This window comes from Mastacembelus armatus, chromosome 22 (assembly GCF_900324485.2).
Source record: "Mastacembelus armatus chromosome 22, fMasArm1.2, whole genome shotgun sequence".
Classification (NCBI taxonomy): Eukaryota; Metazoa; Chordata; class Actinopteri; order Synbranchiformes; family Mastacembelidae; genus Mastacembelus; species Mastacembelus armatus.
The window spans coordinates 3,834,652-3,849,654 of record NC_046654.1 but is presented as its reverse complement, the minus strand read 5'-3'; the positions used below and the strand labels follow the sequence as shown (position 1 = coordinate 3,849,654).

At 41.4% G+C, this 15,003-nt stretch overlaps 1 protein-coding gene across 1 annotated transcript in view; it reads left to right on the top strand.

The window, feature by feature from the left end:
- sos2 (son of sevenless homolog 2 (Drosophila)) overlaps positions 1-15,003 on the top strand; it is a 31,626-nt gene that overhangs the window by 13,326 nt on the left and 3,297 nt on the right. The window contains exons 5-22 of the mRNA XM_026298931.2: positions 22-228; positions 2,598-2,741; positions 3,207-3,317; positions 6,788-6,886; positions 7,401-7,528; positions 7,696-8,351; positions 8,480-8,561; positions 8,700-8,822; positions 10,241-10,353; positions 10,594-10,816; positions 10,989-11,108; positions 11,192-11,354; positions 11,637-11,754; positions 11,940-12,112; positions 12,194-12,310; positions 13,551-13,815; positions 14,315-14,356; positions 14,468-14,571. Of these exons, the coding sequence (XP_026154716.1) occupies positions 22-228; positions 2,598-2,741; positions 3,207-3,317; positions 6,788-6,886; positions 7,401-7,528; positions 7,696-8,351; positions 8,480-8,561; positions 8,700-8,822; positions 10,241-10,353; positions 10,594-10,816; positions 10,989-11,108; positions 11,192-11,354; positions 11,637-11,754; positions 11,940-12,112; positions 12,194-12,310; positions 13,551-13,815; positions 14,315-14,356; positions 14,468-14,571 (2,988 nt within the window). The remainder of the gene's footprint in view (positions 1-21; positions 229-2,597; positions 2,742-3,206; positions 3,318-6,787; positions 6,887-7,400; positions 7,529-7,695; positions 8,352-8,479; positions 8,562-8,699; positions 8,823-10,240; positions 10,354-10,593; positions 10,817-10,988; positions 11,109-11,191; positions 11,355-11,636; positions 11,755-11,939; positions 12,113-12,193; positions 12,311-13,550; positions 13,816-14,314; positions 14,357-14,467; positions 14,572-15,003) is intronic.

Genomic DNA, 15,003 nt, shown 5'->3' with positions numbered 1-15,003 from the left:
TTTCTGCTGTTTTGTTTTCAGGTATTGATGGACATGTTTGATCAGGAGGAAGACATCGGCCTGATGTCTCAGTGCACAGAGGAGCCTTCGTCTTCTGGGGAACTCACGTACGACGACCTGGTGAGGCTTGAAATCGCGGAGGAACGGCAGTACCTGCGTGAGCTCGACCTCATCATCAAAGTTTTCCGGCACCACTTCCTGTCCAACCCCAAAATCTTCACGTCTCAAGTAAGAAAGATTCACACAGTTAATAGAAAAGCTGCAAAACTGCAGTATTTTTTATTCTCAAGATGAGTTTAGTCAAAGAAGAAACTATTTTGAACCTGTCGCTCTGGTAAACCTCTATTTATCTAAAAAGAAAATCAGTAGCACATTGTAAATTGATCCACCTTTACTGCCCAACAGATTTATTCACTTACAGTTGTCAGTGAATAAATCTAGTACTGTCCATATAGTACAGACTAACTGTGCTCAGTCTTACTCTAAAGCTCATAAACTAATAACAGGGTTTCCATTTCAGCCAAATCCAGTGTAAGAACATTTAAAGATTACCAACTCAGTAATCAGCCTACTGGTGATCAGTACTATGAAGTACCCAAACAGACTTTACAGTGTTTTTGTTTCGATTTACTAAACCTGAAGTACTGACAGCTTCTTTTCATATAAGACTTTTTAAGGTATTTTTTGGGCCTTAAGACAACTAAGACACTGAAAGTGCTCTCACTGCTTCCACGCTGCATGCTCTGTCAGTGCAAACTCAAATATCATCTGTGATTAAAGACAGTTGTCTTTCCTGGTGGTTAGCCTGGCAGGCATCCTGTATGTGGAGGGTTCTTTGGAGCAGCCTCTAAGTCCATGTCTGATTAAGAAGCCCCCCAACACTTGAGCACCATCTCCTGAAGTACTACCCACGTACTTCGACTCAGTAAACAATCCAGTCGACTGACAATAATATCTGTCACAGGGGGTTTACCAAGGAGACAAATTAGTAATTACCCCGTGTCTTGATATGGTAATTAAATGTTCTAAATTCTCTAAAACAGAAAGGAAAAAGTACGGGTAGTGGTAGGGAATTGAACAGTGAGTGTATGGGTTGAGAAGAAATGAATGGAAAGTTGAGTTTAATGGGTCGCTGTGGCTTTGCATATTTTGGGTTGGGTAATTTGTGGTATCATTGGGTGAGGAGGCTAAACCTTTGTGAGGCCCAGTGGAATGCAGAACATGTAATTATGTTGAGACAGGAACAGCATCTGCAGCTTTCGCCAAAATAACCTCAATTATGTCTGTTGAAACGCAGCATAATCTGAAATTACTCAGAGATGTCAAGAAAGTGTTACAGTCGAACAATGACAGGACTGATGCCGTGTTCAGACTTAAGCAGTCAGTAATCACTCTGTGCTATTTTAGAGCTCTCATCTGCTTGACTAATGATTTCCCTGGGCAAATTAAGCCTGTTGTTGTTGTTGTTGTTGTTGTTTAGAGCTCATGCTCACCACTAGTTTTCAGTGTTTATACATCCAGAGCAGGCTGGCAGAGAATGGGCGCTGTTTGTGCAACATCCTGCAACACGCTCATATGGTCAAACACATTCAATCTGTTTACATGCACTTTAGTAACCTGGTTCTTTTCTGTGGTGAGATTTCATAAACATTGTTTAAAGAAAAACCTGTTTTGCTTTATGGGTGTAAGACAAGGGGTTTCAGATTCTGACAGTGTGGGCCCCACTTCGTTTACATTTACGTTGCAAATTGGCTCCATTAAAATATGCTGAGTTCAGTCTTAGCAGTCTCTCTTTGCAGGAAAAGAACTTAAATATGTGAATATTCCTTGACTCATAAGGTCTTTTTTAATGATTTATATGCAGTTAATTGATTGGTTAGTATTTATCAGATATAGGAGACAGCATCTCTCAGAAAGTGATTCAAATTGCAGCAACTGGTGCTACAGATTTTAAAATACCTTCATTGCTTTCATGAACTTCATTGCTGCAGCTCCAACTGTGAACATATAATACAATACAATACCTATAACAATAATATAACCTGACTCTTTGACCTCTGTCTGGTAGCCCGTGCTGTTTGAGAAACATGGGTGATGAAATTTGATATTTTCAGGGGGAAATTTCTTGGTTACACAGATGCAGAACCAGGTTTCTAGTCAAATTTCTACATGCATGAATGTGCTTGAAATAGTTCTGGGCAGGAATTCTGTGGCGACAGCATGAGGGGGGTCACGGCAAACATTCCCGGTTATAGCCGAATCAAAATAATTGAGAGAGTCTGACCAAAACTGAAACTAAAACTCAAGTTGAAAAAAAAACAAACATTTTTCACAGCTGCATTTATTTAATGGTCAGTTGTTCATGGAGGCAATAAGTCTTCAGTCTATAATCACTGAGCAGTTTAAACACATTTTCAGGTTCATGATGGACAGGTTTTTTGAAAAAGCATCAAAATCGATGCAGCAGAACCAGAAGTATCATCAGAAGGAGCTCAATAGAGTAGTTAGTCCAGTGTCTTAGCTTGGGTAAGGATTCACACTACCTGATCTACCATTCTAACTTGCTAAACAACCTGCATCATGCTGTGTTGCTTTAGGACGTGGAGGTGATATTCAGTAACATCCTGGATATCCACGAGCTGACGGTGAAGCTGCTGGGACTGATCGAGGACGCTGTGGAGATGACAGCTGATGGCAGCCCTCATCCACTGGTGGGCAGCTGCTTTGAAGATTTAGCAGAGGTATAAAGTTTCCCCAGTTTGAAAACCTTAAAAAATGACCAGTTCTGTTTTGTCTGTTTGCATTTCTGAGTTTTAACTGTAACACTTTTCAAATTAAGGTATAGACAAATAATTGTCTTTATTTGTTTTTATTCCCCTTATTTATTTTATTACCTCTTTATAGGAAAAAGATCTTCTTTTTTTTTTTAAGCATGTACAAATAAATTCTATGTGAACCACTGTTCAACTTAAAAATCAACCAAATTCCTACAAATAGCAAACTTGTCAAGTCAAAGTAAAACGTGTTATTTTGCAAATGTGTCAATAATGTGATGTTGCAATGATACATCAGTTTATTCACAGAAAAGCTTTTCAATGAAAACAGTGAGCGTGTAAGTTTAAGGCTCTGTTAAATAAGACACTAGTTAATGTAAATCATTAGTTCATTAGTCTAAACGTCTAAAGTTATTCCCTGTCCATGTATAGGAGCAGGCGTTTGACCCCTATGAAACCCTGTCTCAGGATATCCTCAGCAGGGATTTTCACGAGCACTTCAACAACCTGATGGCACGACCAACCGTAGGCCTCTACTTCCAGGTAAGATGATTAAATCAGCCTCATGAAAGGCATCATCATCACCTGCCATGACCTCTACCGAAGAGCTAAAAAATAAGAGCTAATAAATCTAAAAATGTCATAAAGCTGAAGAGGAAAAAATGTTTTTAATATGAAGGTACAGTACAAATAGGTCATTTTATGTATTTCCACCAAGCAAAGCAGCATTTGTTCCTGTTTTGCCTTTGAAGTTAACCTGGGTGCCTGGTGGAATTCCTCCCAATATCGTTTGAGGGCATGTCATGACATATTCAACCTCCTGTGTACAGTTTATTCACTGCTGCTGCATTGTTTTATTTGGACATTCCTCACAAGAATAGCATTGAATTATGCTCGGCGGGGTGCTGTTTGGCAGCCTTTGAAGGCAAAATATTTTCTGGTGTTTTCTCAGGCCAAAGACCAACAACTGTTCGCATGAAGCAACATCAGAGTTACAAACTCGCCACAGTACTTACACCATGAGGCGGTTTTCTGCTGTCCTTTTCAAGGGTTTGATCATCAGAGTCTCGTGAAGGCTTCATGTTAATAGACTCGATGTATCTTCCTACGCGGTCGGTGCTGCAGTGAAGTCGTAAACGGCCCTGCTGACAGACCGACCTGCAACCCTACTCTACCTCAAACTGAGGCCTCACTGTGTTTACTCTCAAACCACCGGCCTAACTCCAGTTACATCAACACCACTGGCACTGTCCTCCGGTTACCCACACCCGCTGTTTATTTTCATATACTCATTGTATGAGAGTAGGGGAAAGGGCACACGAGTTAAAAATAAGCTTTAAATATATGTTGTTTTGATAATATCAAGGTATTCTGTTAAAAGCCTTAAAAACAGAAGCAATATGTAGTAAACAGATGTTACTACAACTGACTCAACAAATTTCTCTCTATTTTTTGTGATATAAAACTAAAAACAATAAAACAACTAATAAAAATCTCAAAGCAAAGTCTAATTAGTAGTAGTTCTGTGGTTTTCAGTCACATCTTCCTCAGCTGGATGCATTTGCCCAGTTTCCCTGGAATGAACAACTTCCCTTTTTCCTGAACAGTGTGAGGCTTGTGGTTCATTTTGTCCTAGAAGTAGAGGCTGAATTTAATTTATTATTTACCGATTGAGATTGATTGATTCAGACAACATGAAAAAAAAAAGGTCCTTAAGCTGCTCAGAAAAAAATGGAAATTGAGCAATACATGAGAAAGATCTTTGACTGCATCATCAAGATAAATAATCTAATAATCAAAGAAGAAAGTGCAATAAACTATTGAATCTTATATTAAAAACATTTAGTCATGTATACATGTCATAGAAACTATTGTGGAAATTCAGATTCTGCTTGGATGTAGTCAAAAAATGGTACTTACTATGCTGATTGGCAAAATTCATTTCGCTCTGCTGTTAAATCTCCTGTGTGAAAGTGTGTGTGGTTTGATCATCAGTGATCTCAGGGGCTGATGGTGTAATTGTCTCCATTCTCTCCTCTTAAACCTGCTCCTGCCCCATTTCTGCACAGTGGGCTAATCTTATTTTAGAATCTCTTATGTTGTGTTTTGTCTCTGACCTGCTGGATGTTTGCGTCCTCATCAGTGCTCCTCCTTCTCTCAACCACACGAGCCGTGTGGACACTTCTGTCCACAGCACCTGACATACATACATGCATGCTTGTTAGTGTTTGATGTAATAGGGATTGAGCCTCTGGCAGTGGGGTGTCATGCTTTTGCTCTCCCTCTTCAGCTTTTGTCTCACTGCATGTGCTTCATCTTTCTCACTCCATCCTTTTTGACTTTCTCCCCCCTACTCCCCAACGGATAGATGTGTCTGTCGAGCACTCAGCCCCTGCACTCTGCAGCGTCTGGTGTTGTGGGTAAATTACATCGCCTTTTAAAAATAGAACAGGCAGCCATAGTGCAGGCCATTTTTCTCCTGGGGAGGAGTGGGGGGGGTGGTTAGCCCAAGGCGCATTTAATGTTGAAAATAAGCTGCAAATTAAGACGGCTAAAGACTGTGCCGTGGGTTCAAGCAGCTCTGTACCTCTGTGAAATGGGAACATGCTGTTCACATGGTTGGCGTGTACCTTATTTTCACCACACCGTGTGTTTATATTTAGGCTGCTGCCACAGTGATGTGACGGGCTCCTGTAGAGAAAGAAAGTGTTCTATCAATCTTATCTTATTAAAACATTAACTTTACCTCTATTCCTTATCGGGGGTCACGTATAAGTCAGCCTTCACTTGAATTGTAATACTGATAGAAGTTGAAGTAGAGCTCAAACAATACTGTTTTTAAGTAAATCCTGTTATCAGTGTTTGACAGTGAAATGTCACTAAGAAATTATATATCGTTTAGGGCAACTAAAGAGCTGAAACTAATGTCTGTTTTTATTTGTATTATTATTAACTGTAGAGTCTTTGAATGCCATGTAAAAACTGCATTCTAAAGATATTCATTGTCCTCTTCCTTATATATGATAACAAAATCAGCCAATAAGTGAATGTTGTGAAAGCAGTAAAGTGTCTTTTAAAGATAAATATAAATAAAATCAGGCCAAAACCTGGAAAAATCAATTATATTTATACCTGCAAATGTACCTTATAATAGAAGCTGAAGAACAATGATGGTTATTATACATCTAAATGTTCAGCCCTAATGCACATATACAGTTTGCTGACATATCAATAACATGATCTAAACTTAGGTCATTGGTCCCTGGGTGTGCATCAGTGTGCGTCAGGCAGCTGATATCTTTCTTTTCCATGCACACAGACCCTCTTCCTTGTCTCCCCCCCCCCCAGGCTTCTTCCCTCCATGCAGACAGTGTGGCCACTGCTGTGGAGTTTGAGTACAAGCATATTGATTCTGACTCGTCTATCAGGGGAGCAGGAGGTTCAAATGGATACTATGACGGGCCCCTCTCCGGTTACCCTGCAGCCTTACTCTGCCTGTCCCTCCCTTCTTACATCACTCGTCACCCTGTCGACTCTGGTCTGATCTAATTCGGCCTCGTTTATAAACCCAGACGTACACGTTTCATTTCATCTTCACAGTTCTCGTCTATCAGTTGTGAATTTTGCTTCATTTATGCAGAATCTTTATTGAGCAATAACATGTTTTCAGTTCTGAATGTTGTACTTGCTGGTTCTTTTACAACCTGAGACATATTGCACACATTGTTACCCATGATGCATTGAAATATGAATAAAATAAGATGTGTCTTTAGAGAAACTTGTACTAGGGCCACGAAACCCAGGCAGACAGGTTTAAACACATCGAGACATCTAAACTATTTATTTGTAAGTGAAAATGAAACTAGATGTTAGTTTTAGCTTTTATCTTTTCTTAAATCAAACTTCTTATCTCTTCCCTAAATTTTCTCTTTCATTTCATGCTGGTTGTTTTTAAATCTGTTCAGAATTTAACACTGCAATATACTAACTGTTATGTGTCTGTATGTGTCCAGTCTGTGGCAGAAGGCTTTAAAGAAGCAGTCCAGTATGTCCTTCCCCAGCTGATGATGGCCCCAGTTTACCACTGTATGCACTACTTTGAGCTTCTACAGGTATGTCCCGATTTCTGATTGACAGTAGGATCGATTTCCCCTTTTGTTTAATCTTTTCTACAGAAATTATTACCCTTTCTTTGTTTTTGGTTTATTATTTACCTGTCTGGTCAGTGGTTAATCATAAACACACCTGAATGATTTATTTTGTGTCTTCATGTCAGTTCAAAATGCAGGTTATTGAAGCTTTGCTACATTTGTTCAATGAACAGTGATTTGATGCGTGGTCAACAGTTAGCCTTATTGTAGCTGGCCTGGCACTCGTTTGTATTGTAAATGCAGGTTTCTTTAAACTATTATGGCAAATACTTTTGACCTGTGAAAAAGCACATGTGATTCTGATAACATTAACAATGGCTCATTTCCCAGTCAACCACTCATGCACTGGAAAACTTGTGCTGCTCCTGTTGTGACATGTTAAAATGTCTGAGGTGAAAAACGGTGTAAAGTTTTCTGTATTTATAGTTTGTGGCCAAATTTGGTTATCTGATGTTTGTTTGTTTGTTTTTCACAGCAACTCCAGGAGCGCAGTGAAGACCAAGATGACCGAGAATGTCTGAAACAGGCGATCACTGCACTGCTCAACCTTCAGAGTAGCGTGGACCGTATCTATGCCAAGCACCAGCCTCGCCGTAAACCTGGGTACATCTTCTCTGCCAGTGTTTATGAGTAACAGTCATTCACTAAATCAGGGAAAATACATTTGGTTTAGAGTTAAAGCATAAATGTGATATTCCAGTGGTTTAATGTGCGATTCATGTACTGAGCTTTTCAGTTTAGTGATACCACATTTTATTCCTCTCTCACAGTGAGCCAATGTACCGCCTGTACAGCAGGCAGGTTCGTAGCAAACAACTAGCCATCAAACGCATGAACGAGATCCAGAAAAGCATCGACGGGTGGGAGGGGAAAGACATCGGTCAGTGCTGCAGTGAGTTTATCTTAGAAGGGGCGCTTCTACGAGCGGGCGCCAAGCATGAGAGACACAACTTCCTTTTTGACGGCCTGATGATCAGTTGTAAGGCCAATCAGAGCTCACGGCTCCCGGGGTCGGGCAGCGGGGCTGAGTACCGCCTGAAGGAGAAATTCGTGTTGAGGAAGATCCGCATTGTGGACCGAGAGGACTCAGCAGAGCTGCGACACACTTTTGAACTGGTAGGCAAAGATGAAAACTGTGCAGTTTTCTGTGCACGGACAGCAGAGGAGAAGGCAGCGTGGATGGCAGCGCTGGTAACTCTGCAGTACCGCTCCACTTTGGATCGCATGTTAGACACTGTGCTGCAGCACGAAGAACAGGCACATCCTCTAAGACTGCCCTCTCCGGAGGTTTACCGCTTTGCTGTGCAGGACTCTGAAGAGAACATAGTGTTTGAGGACAGGGTGCAGAGCAAAACAGGGATCCCCATCATTAAGGCCGGCACAGTGGTCAAACTCATAGAGAGACTCACCTACCATATGTATGCTGGTAAGCTCCATCAGACCTACTGGTAGAAAGACTTTTGAAGTAATTCAATTTATTTTAAGTTTGTTTATCAAAAATCCATTGTGGTGCAGTTTGTCTGTGTTGTGATCTAATCTTTTTAATCTTTGTAGATCCTAACTTTGTGCGCACATTTCTTACAACATACCGATCATTCTGCAAACCACAGGAGCTTCTCACCCTGCTCATAGACAGGTACGGTTCAGTCAGAGCAGCTGCCCTCTCACCACTGTCTTAATTTCTGTAACTGATTACATTTTTTTATATCAGTAAAGTGGCAGCGTGGCTGTCTTAGCATCTTAATATGTCACATATGATCATTGTTTTTCTCAGAATTGAGATCCCTGAGCCACAACCAACTGAGGAGGACCGTCATGCTCTCTGGAACGGTGATCAGCCGATGGCGGCCGAGCTCCAGAGGTTCAGGAAGGAGTACGTGCAGCCGGTCCAGCTCAGGTACATCCAGTCAGAGCTGATTCAGGCTAAACATGTTGCTCCGTGAAGCTCCCAGAGTCAAAGAGAAGCAACTGCATGGATAGGACAAATTAGGGGAAATATCGTAAACGGGAAATAAAAGTGATTTCAGAGAAAGGAAACTTAATGTCTTTCTCTTTTTTTTGTTGATTCAGAAGTGGTTAAGTTTGAGTTTTGGGTATGACTTCTGTTTACTCGGAATGCAGTAACAAGGAATAATCCTTAATTTCTTTAATATGATTTAAAGTTTCAGTGTCAGTGGAAAATCAACTCAAGCATCATAATTGTAAAGTTACACAACAAAAAAGGCCCCACAAGGCAAAGTGAGGCATTGAGATGAGCTCTTTTATTGCTCTTTTATTGCTCTTTTGACCTTTAATCTGCAGTATTTAACTAAAACTGAAGTCTTAAATCATTGACTAATGTCTGCGAAGATTACGTCCAGACTTTGCTCTAATATGCAGCAGAAATTTGACCATTGGTTCCTAATATCTGGGCAGCCAGTGTTCCCTTGGGCTGTCTTTAAACTGTAAAAGTTAAAGAATCTTTAACTGCTTTCTTTTGTTTCCTAAAAAGGACTTTAAAATGCCACAAGATTTCATGTCTTTGTCTTCTGTTGTTGTTGTTTGACTCTTTTACACTCTCCTGTTAAGGCCTGAATGTTTTCACTGCACCACAGAATTACTTTTGTACTTTGTGTCCTTATAAGGAGCAACAGAGTCAGAGACGGTCTCATAAGAACCATTAAAAACTGAGAGCTCTCAGTGAGAGACTGCTGCTGTAGTTAATGACAGCTGCAATAAAACTCTTCAAACTTTAGTCACAGAAACAGTTAAAAAAAATAAATAATCAATATTTAGTATCCTAATTGTTTTAAGAATAAACAGGGGTAATAAGGAGCTTGTCGTGCATGTGTGTTGTTAAAACAAGTTTTTCAATGTTGTCCAGCCCTTTAACCAGGATCATCAAAGTAGTTGACAGCACCTTTTCAGATGTGACTTTTGCCCTTCAAACCACAAAACATCTCTGCTGTTTCAATATTGAAATACCTGCTCTTTAAAACCAGTTCCGTGATCAGGGTAAGCACTGGGCACCGGCCAAAAACGTACAGGTCTGTGTTAACATCTTCATCAGGTGATCTACTTTCCCTTGGTTTTCTCTCTGCATCTTTACTACCCAGTGTCCAGTAAAAAACACCAAAATACAATGTTTAAAAAATATATCCAGACACTTGAGGGGGGGTGAACATATTTATTTTCCATTGTTATTACTCTGTTGTCCATAAATGGAAAGTATTTTCAGTGTGTGCTGTTGTCTAAATGTCATTACAAATACAACTGCAAGTGTGAAATATGCAACAGAACAGTTAGATCATGCTGTAATGTGTTCTTGATACACAGGGTTCTCAACGTTTTCCGTCAGTGGGTTGAACATCATTTCTACGACTTTGAGAACGACCCGGAGCTAAGAAGTCGATTAGAGGAGTACATCACCAGCAAAATTCAGCTGCGAGGTCAGTCCTACATATGTTATAGAACCTCTGCTCCACTAAATACAGACACTGATACAGGCTGCTGAGCAAGACCACTGACATTATATAAGCAGATTCTTACTGGATCAGGATTAAGAATATTTTTAAGACCATTAAATTTACTGTGATTTTTAGGTAATAAAACTGAGCAGGGTCACTTAGCAACAATAGACCGTTTGTGTTACTACTAAATTATTATTATTACACCTTGTTTCCATTTAGGCAAGTCAATGCGAAAATGGGTCGAGTCCATTAATAAGATCATCAAAAGGAAGTTGCAGACGCAGTCAAATGGTGTCAGTCACAACATCACCTTTGAGAGCCTGCCTCCTCCCATCGAGTGGCACATCTGCAGAGCAGGACACATGGAGATGTTTGAGCTCATGACCCTTCACCCCATAGAGATCGCCCGGCAGCTGACTCTTATCGAGTCTGAGCTCTACAGGTGAGTGGGTGAAGAGGCTGGAGAGCAGGCTTGTGACTAGACTGTCATTCTTTTAAATCCAAATCTGTGTGTAGGAATCTGTTCATTTCGGAGTTTACAGGTTCAGATCAGATGGTTGTTTTCTTGCGTGGTGTTGTCTGTCTGAAAAATGAAACCGCTGCTTCTTTCACAGAGCTGTGCGGCCGTCCGAGCTGGTTGGCAGCGTCTGGACCAAAGAAGACAAAGAGAAGAACTCACCGAACCTGCTCCGTATGATCCGCCACACTACCAACCTCACACTGTGGTTCGAGAAGTGAGTCTCAGGATTCAAAGGCAAACACCAGTTTTACACCCCAGCCAGAGAAACATGTCGTTAACAGTGTGTGTCCTTCTCAGGTGTATTGTAGAGACAATGAACCTGGAAGAGAGAGTAGCAGTGTTATCACGGATCATAGAGATCCTACAGGTTTTCCAGGAACTCAACAACTTTAACGGTGTGCTGGAGGTGGTCAGTGCCATCAACTCTGTCCCAGTGTACAGGCTCGACCACACATTTGAGGTGAGTCACGCTATGACAGTGATTAGGCGTCAGAAACACTGACCAGAAAGAATCACACTAGTAAGTTTACTCCTTTTTATGATTGGAACTATGAAGCTGCTGTTTAATGCACACAAGCTGGGGGCAAAGACTGGGTCCATTTAGTGTTGCGCCCTGACTTTAAGGATCTCAGGCTGAAATATTTGGGTACAACAGATATTTTTAGAGAAACGTCTGCTGTTTGTCAAACATTCAGTCTAAAACTTAATTTATAGGGCTTCTTTCTTCCACTTCTACCCACAGGCAATACCCGAGAGGAAAAAGAAAATCCTGGAAGAAGCTGTGGAACTGAGCCAAGACCATTTCAAGAAATACTTGGCTAAGCTCAAGTCAATAAACCCACCCTGTGTGCCTTTCTTTGGTAAGTCTTCTGCTGTGTGAGTGTGGACACAAGACTATGAGAAGAATATTTGTGTAAAACCTTTTGAGTCACCCATATTTATTAGAAACCTATAAGTTTTGACTCAATATATTCAGGAAGGTCAGTCTCTGACTCTCTGACTCAGTTCTTCTCTTCACCACTGTTAAACCTTTCTTTACCCTCAGGTATCTATTTAACCAACATCCTGAAGACAGAGGAAGGCAACCCAGACTTCCTCAAATGCCACGACAAGGAGCTGATCAATTTCAGCAAGAGGAGGAAAGTAGCTGAAATCACAGGCGAGATCCAGCAGTATCAGAACCAGCCGTACTGTCTGAAGGCAGAGCAGGACATCAGGGTGAGCGCTCATTCACATCATCGGGTTTTGATGGTGTAACACACAGATCCTGAAAACATTTGTCTTTTTCTTGTTGCACAGAGGTTCTTCGAGAACCTGAACCCAATGGGCAACAGGAGCGAGAAAGAGTTTACTGACTACCTTTTCAAAATGTCTCTGGATATTGAGCCACGGAACTGCAGGCAGCCTCCCCGATTTGTAAGTGTTTCCACCACAGTGAGGTTCTTGTTGCAGCAATGTTCTGTTTTAGTTTCATTTTAATGCTTTGTTCTAGCCCCAAGTACACTTTTACTGCAGATAATAGTATAAAAACATTCTTTGGATCCTTAATGGTCATTTTTTTGTTTCTGTGGCCATAACATTGATTTCTAGCAGTAGCAGTAGTAGCAGTAGTAGCAGCAGTAGCAGTAGTAGCAGTAGCAGCAGCAGTAGCAGCAGCAGTAGCAGCAGCAGTAGCAGCAGCAGTAGCAGCAGTAGCAGCAGTAGCAGCAGTAGCAGCAGTAGCAGCAGCAGCAGCAGCAGCAGCAGTAGCAGTAGCAGCAGCAGTAGCAGCAGTAGTAGCAGCAGTAGTAGCAGCAGTAGCAGCAGCAGTAGCAGCAGCAGTAGCAGCAGCAGTAGCAGCAGCAGTAGCAGCAGTAGCAGCAGCAGTAGCAGCAGCAGCAGTAGCAGCAGCAGTAGCAGCAGCAGTAGCAGCAGCAGTAGCAGCAGCAGTAGCAGCAGCAGTAGCAGCAGTAGCAGCAGTAGCAGCAGCAGCAGCAGTAGCAGTAGCAGCAGTAGTAGCAGCAGTAGCAGCAGCAGTAGCAGCAGCAGTAGCAGCAGTAGCAGCAGCAGCAGCAGCAGTAGCAGCAGCAGTAGCAGCAGCAGTAGCAGCAGCAGTAGCAGCAGCAGTAGCAGCAGCAGTAGCAGCAGTAGCAGCAGTAGCAGCAGTAGCAGCAGTAGCAGCAGTAGTAGCCGCAGTAGTAACAGAGCTGGACTTGGCAGCTTTGCTTGGCAACTGCTCCATTAAAAATTGTTGGAGCTTCTCTACCTTCATTTAAAGTTCTAAGTTATGAAGTTATTTATATATAATCTGTTGTTACTTGGCTTTTTTAGAGTTCTGTTTTTTCCCCCGTGTCACCACTTGATTGAACTGAACAGCAACATCTTGTTCAGAAACAATGTCCCTTTTACAAAAGTGACTGTGAAGTGTTTACACAGGCACAGTTTCAGGGACAGTTTGGAAATTTTGCAACTTCATAACAATAGAATTTAGTTTTGGCAAACGGGGGCACTCTACACAATAATCCCTACTGAATTATATGGGAAAGACCGGTGGCTTTTTCTGAAATGTCATCTGTTGCTATGTTGAAAACTTTTCCCAAACCCTGTGAAGACATTAATTTTCATTCTCAGAAAATGAGTCGTGCAGGTGATAAAGTTTCTGTTTCTTCTGCTTCAGCCCAGGAAGACCATGTACCCTCTGAAATCCCCGGGGATCCGGCCTGTGCGAACATCTACCTCTGGCACCATGAAGGGCCATCCCGTCCCTCTGGAGAGGGAGCCCCCACATAAGATCACCTTCCGGAGCATCGCAGAGACCGAGCCAGAGACACCAGCATCGGCCTCAGTGCCCACCTCTCCGAACACGCCGACCCCTCCACAGTCAGCCTCCTCAGACCTCAGTTCAGTGTTCATGGAGCATGACCTCAGCAGCTCCTACGGCGGTGAGCTCAGCTAACGTTCGAGTCCTGCAGCAGTCCATCGTTCAGTTTCTGGAATATCAGGAAATGTTTTTAAGACAGATGGAAAAGTTTCTTAACATCTTTGCAGGAGCCTGCAAACATTAGGGAATATAAGAATGTGACTCTTAACAGTAGAAAACTGCACATTTTAGAGGTATTTTTATATTATTGTGTCCATCCATTGATTTATTACACATTAAAATTTGAACAGGGGACAGTCAAGTTACATTAAACCATTTGAAGTTTTTATTTAACAAAGAGTCTGTAACTGTGGCTTAGTGGACAGGCCTACTCCAAATCACTGAGCTTCACCTTTTTTCAAAAAGTGATATTGATCTAAGACTGAGGTGTATTTTTACACAAGGTCGTAAACAAAAAGTTAGGAAGCAAAACTATAGACATTGAACTGCCCTGTTGTTCACAGCCAAAGCAAAAGCCAAACATACACATTTATCTTTATCTTTGTGTTCACACTTTGCAGGCAGTAACTCCATATTTGTTCCAGTTCTTCTGCCGCCATCAAGTGAGTGTGGAATTATTTTTATTACTGTAGTTTGGTCCTGTTGGTTTCTATTTTTCTGTTCTTTTATTTTATTTTTTTTTCTGTAATTCAATGACTGTTTCCTTTTCCCAGAGTTGCAGTCTGCGTCTTGTGGTAGCCTCCATCAGCTCGGAGAAGAGCTGCTGAAGCCGCCACCTCTACCACCGCGGAGGAAAGACACCATGTCTGACGCTAAAGTAAGAGCTGGGCATCGTTTTTCAACAGTTCTACCCATAATTACAACAGCCAACTTCAGCAAACCAGCATGTGTGGTAACGGAAAATCCAGCGTCAAATTAAGATATAATGTAACTCTGCTAAAACACACTGTGGAGTACAGAGAGTGTCCAATGTGGTTTTATTTATTTAGTATTAAAGTTTAAGCATTTTCTCTGATTGAAATGAAACTGTTCAGAAACATCCAGCTAATTATTTGGCAAATCTCAGACATTGTTGCTTCACTGACACTTTAGACAAGATGAATTGCAGCATGTGGTTCGTAACTTTCTTTGACCTGACATTGTCTGTTTGTCCTGAGATGACTTTACCACCAGCTGTTATCACTTCAGCTAATTGTCTTCAACAGCATTTTGCAATTTACCAAAAATATTCAAAAGAATGAGCAGAACT